Here is a 4065-nt window from a genome sequence, read left to right as displayed (position 1 = left end):
GCCGTGCAGGTGGGCCGAAACGAACCCTGACGAGCCTTCCCTCCCCCCGGCGGGGGTAAGCTAATTACAGGTACAAGATACAGGTAGGCTACTACTGAAAATCACCAAACCATTTTTGTACCTTGCTTGATTTGGGTTCATTGCTCCTGGTTCGGTAAAAGCCTGTTGTTGCCTCCCTCTGCACTTCTATTATGTTTTGCTCAGCCACTGCGATTCTGTGCCACGTATTAACACTTCCTCATTCCAGAATGAGTGTGCCTCATCACTACATTCTTGTGAACGTCGAATGCTGCTGCCATTCTGACTACCCACATTACAACACATGTTACCACATTTTGCCGCAACTACCGAAACATCGGAAGTCTGAAAACTATTGGATAGGACTGCAGTAGTGAAATAAAATGAAAAAAATAAACAACAAACAAACAGGCATTTTTAAAATAAAGAGTTAGAGCCCAGTTCTCTATGAAGATATGGGAAATGAATTATGTACGGCCAGCAAAATATGCCTTTAAGGAGATATCACGTCTAACGGCTTTTGGTAAGAAGTACCAAAGGAGAAATAAAGAGTAAAATTGTTAAAGCCGCAACCAACGCATTACCCGGAACAGCGCTCATACGAACTATACCGTATTGAAGCAAACTAAAGATGCCACCAATCGTGTTGACTAAACCGTTCACTGTGCCAAAACGTTCAATCGGAAAGGCAGTGAGTACAAAGTTGACCGAAGCACTAAACAACAAAGATCGTAAAAGAACGAAGAACACAAAAGCGATATAGTACGTAATCTTTGACTTGACAAAGAGGAGTCCACTCACAATCACTGCAGCTACGGCCAACACCAGAAATGCTGGAGCAATGCCACGAAGACTCATCCAGTACAATTCAGCATCATCAGCCATTGGGCTGCGGCTCATACGCCGACGAAAAAGGGCTCTTGAACTGTCCAAAACCACCCCGGAAACCGGTGAGATGAGAAACCCACACATAAGCAACGCGGCCGAAATGGACTGTAACTCGTTGATGGTCTGCGTGTCATCACCGAACAGGTAGGCTAACTGTTGGCTCATTTGTGTTAGGAAATAGCAAAAACGGAGTAGAGCCACCATAAACCAAAGTGTGACCAAGGCAAACGGCCAAGAATTGATACAGCTACCAAAAGAAGTATAGCGCTTTTCCATATGCCGCTGAATTCGGACATCCAATGAGTCCAGATTTCTAGACTGTGAAATAAATAATAAAAAACATATTAGCTTCGGGTCGATTTGACGAAGAAACAAAACTACGAATATGGCACGTGATATTATGCACGTCTAGATAAGCAACCTAACTAGTAAACGATTGATGAAATTTCAGAAGGAAGTTGGACGTAGTAGAACGGCATACTTGTATGATGTGACCTGCGGACTTATTCAGTAATCGGTGCTTCCTTTCATGTTCACTGTGGTTACTGAGACTACTGATGAACATCAGTAGCATCGGGCATTTTATGTGCAGTAAGTCTAAAAAGTGATGCAACACTCATTCGATGCGCAACATCGTACAAACCCATCCAGAATCTTACCGTATCTGACTCATCGCCTTTTGCTGGAACGTCTTTAACTTCCTCCGGCTTTTCAAGCTCACCCATTTCTGAAGACCATTGTTTCAGTGCAAATAGGCCCATGCCGGTTCCGTATATCAGAGCGCAACAAGCCAGTACAACGAATGAAGTCCGCAGGGAAATTCCGGGTGCTGTTTGTCCAATGAGATACGTCACGAAACCACTGGAGTCGAAAGCGCCTGACAAAAGAGATACTACAAATCCACGATATCTGGGAAACTGTGAGCTGATCTGATGGTTGCAAATTAGCGATGACATCGCGGCTGGAGCTACAAAAATCCCGGCGACGAAGAACAGCGTGCTCGTGTTTCTACTGGTGAAAGCAAACATGAGCGTACCAACAAAGTAGATAAGAGTGACGATCAACTTCAGTGCACGTAGTCCAATACGGTCCATGAGGTATCCGGTTCCTGTGACAAGAAGCATTTGCAAAGCAATCCAGACGATAAATGCATCATTGAACATAGCTTCTTGAGCAGGGCATTTTACCTCATTCGGCTGGCATCGTGAGATAAATACTCCTAAATCCTCGTATACCGGAACCAGCGCATTGTAGCCATAGTGATATCCACTGAACCAAAATAATTCAATAATTGCTAAAATGAGAATGATCCAGCGTTTGTATCCGCATTGGCAACACGAATTCAGTTGGTGGCCTGAAAGTACAAGCACGATTGCAGATTTGATTAGACGAATCGTCCGTTAGGTTACAGTGTGAAGTCAATTCCCCTCAATAAATCTCGTGTATGGAGGTATTTGGTGCCAAGAGTTAACTCTCCACATACGGACTTCACATTTTCAAAAACCACTTGGAAGACAAAGAAGGGTTAGACAAAGTCACTGAAAAAACTAAACGCTATCAGTTTTGTTATGGTGCACATCCATCAGCAGACAAGTTGGCCATCGGTTCTGTCTGATAAAACCGGTCCTCAGGCATTCACATGAAAGAAGAAGCTGATATTCGACAATCGGCTCTTCCATACAATCAAGAAATTTTATCACAACGGAGACTTTGTTGTGACGGGAATATAAATGAGTTACGCTTATTACTTGCGCTACACTAAGAACCCCATTAGTCAACCCCTAGCCCTAGAAAACCGCCACTCACGTTGGACTCACCGGACATTCAGAGCAGTTAACTTTTGTTATTTGTGGGTGTTTTGAGGGCTTTAAGGATTCCCAACTCAAATCATCTCGTTTGCACAGGTGTTGTCCCGACTGGGAAGTCCTGACAGGTGGGTCAATCGATTGACACAACCAAGACACTTACCGTGTCTCCGATCGAGGAGTCGGGCAAACCGGTAATACCGCTCAGGAGTTAATACGTTCGTCAGTTTAGACTTAAAACTCAGACGCGTTCAGCATGCGCTGGTGGAGTAAGGGTAACACGCTTACCCCACACGTCCGGAGTTCGAACCCCTATTCGGAATACGTGCTGCTAATTCGTGGAATTCTACACCCTTCTTGGGTGTAGGTTCACTAGAATACTGATGTCAAGAAAGAAGGATGAACGTTCAAACGAAAGTGATGCGAACCTCAACTTTATTCCCTTATTCAGCTATGTGTGATCGAAAGCTATGGTCAAAATATATCTCTATCCCTCGAATCTTAATCAATACATCACAGAATATTGCACATAATGACCACTAAGAGGTATCTCGAAACGATGTTTTGAGGCCTTTTAGAACCAGTAAACAATAATTGGCTCCGCGAAAAATTGACTGCTAAATTATATACAGAGGAGCACAGAAACTTATTGAGAAATATTTTACTAAATAGTAAACTGCTTGGAATAATGGCCGAGTGGGGAAATGTTGGTGAACATGAGATTTGTCTGAGTTGATTGAGTTTCACTCCTCTACAATAATAAGTTAAAAATGAGTGTTCGAATTAATGTTCGCTCAGTATTAAGGTTTATAATAACTTGTTGACTAACTACATCTGCTCATTTCTAGATAACACAAACGAAAGCTTCGTTTGGCCGTCGGAAAGCCTTGCCTATTGCCCAGGGTAGAGCTCCCCTTCTGCAACTTACGAGAAAAATCTTGGAGATATCAGTTGTATGTGCGAACGACTAAGGATCATTCAAGCATTCTTGTTACTTAAATAAAATCTTTCCCTTCGTCTGTTAGACGCGATGGTATAAACATGTGTCACCACCCTGCTCAGCAACATTTCCAGTCATTCAAGAGACTCACATATTGAATCCACGCTCATTGTAATGTTGTCGGTTTAAAATGTAACCAAGCAGCGTCAGTCAGTAGCTGTAAAATATAAAAAAAAAGCTTCACGATTAGCATAGTCCTATGTTCGAATAAATTCTAGCTAACGCAAAAGTCACTCCTAACAAATCAACATACGCAGCCTGCAGAATTCGATTCTCTCTGTTACACGTACTGAAAGAGTAAGGCAAACAACGTTACGACAATAAGCTGTAGCTGAGGTCAGACAAGTGTGTTTT

General features: G+C 42.8%; 1 protein-coding gene across 1 annotated transcript; it reads right to left on the bottom strand.

Moving 5' to 3' along the window:
* Positions 1-530: 530 nt before the first annotated feature.
* Positions 531-2260, bottom strand: T265_13113 (hypothetical protein; the record flags this gene model as incomplete). Its single annotated transcript, XM_009167266.1, has 2 exons — positions 531-1224; positions 1566-2260. Coding segments are annotated over 2 exons (1386 nt in total), but the record flags the coding sequence as incomplete, so codon positions are not given.
* Positions 2261-4065: the final 1805 nt, after the last annotated feature.

Source organism: Opisthorchis viverrini (genome assembly GCF_000715545.1).
Source record: "Opisthorchis viverrini unplaced genomic scaffold opera_v5_40, whole genome shotgun sequence".
Lineage (NCBI taxonomy): Eukaryota > Metazoa > Platyhelminthes > Trematoda > Opisthorchiida > Opisthorchiidae > Opisthorchis > Opisthorchis viverrini.
This window is presented reverse-complemented; position numbering and strand designations above follow the sequence as displayed.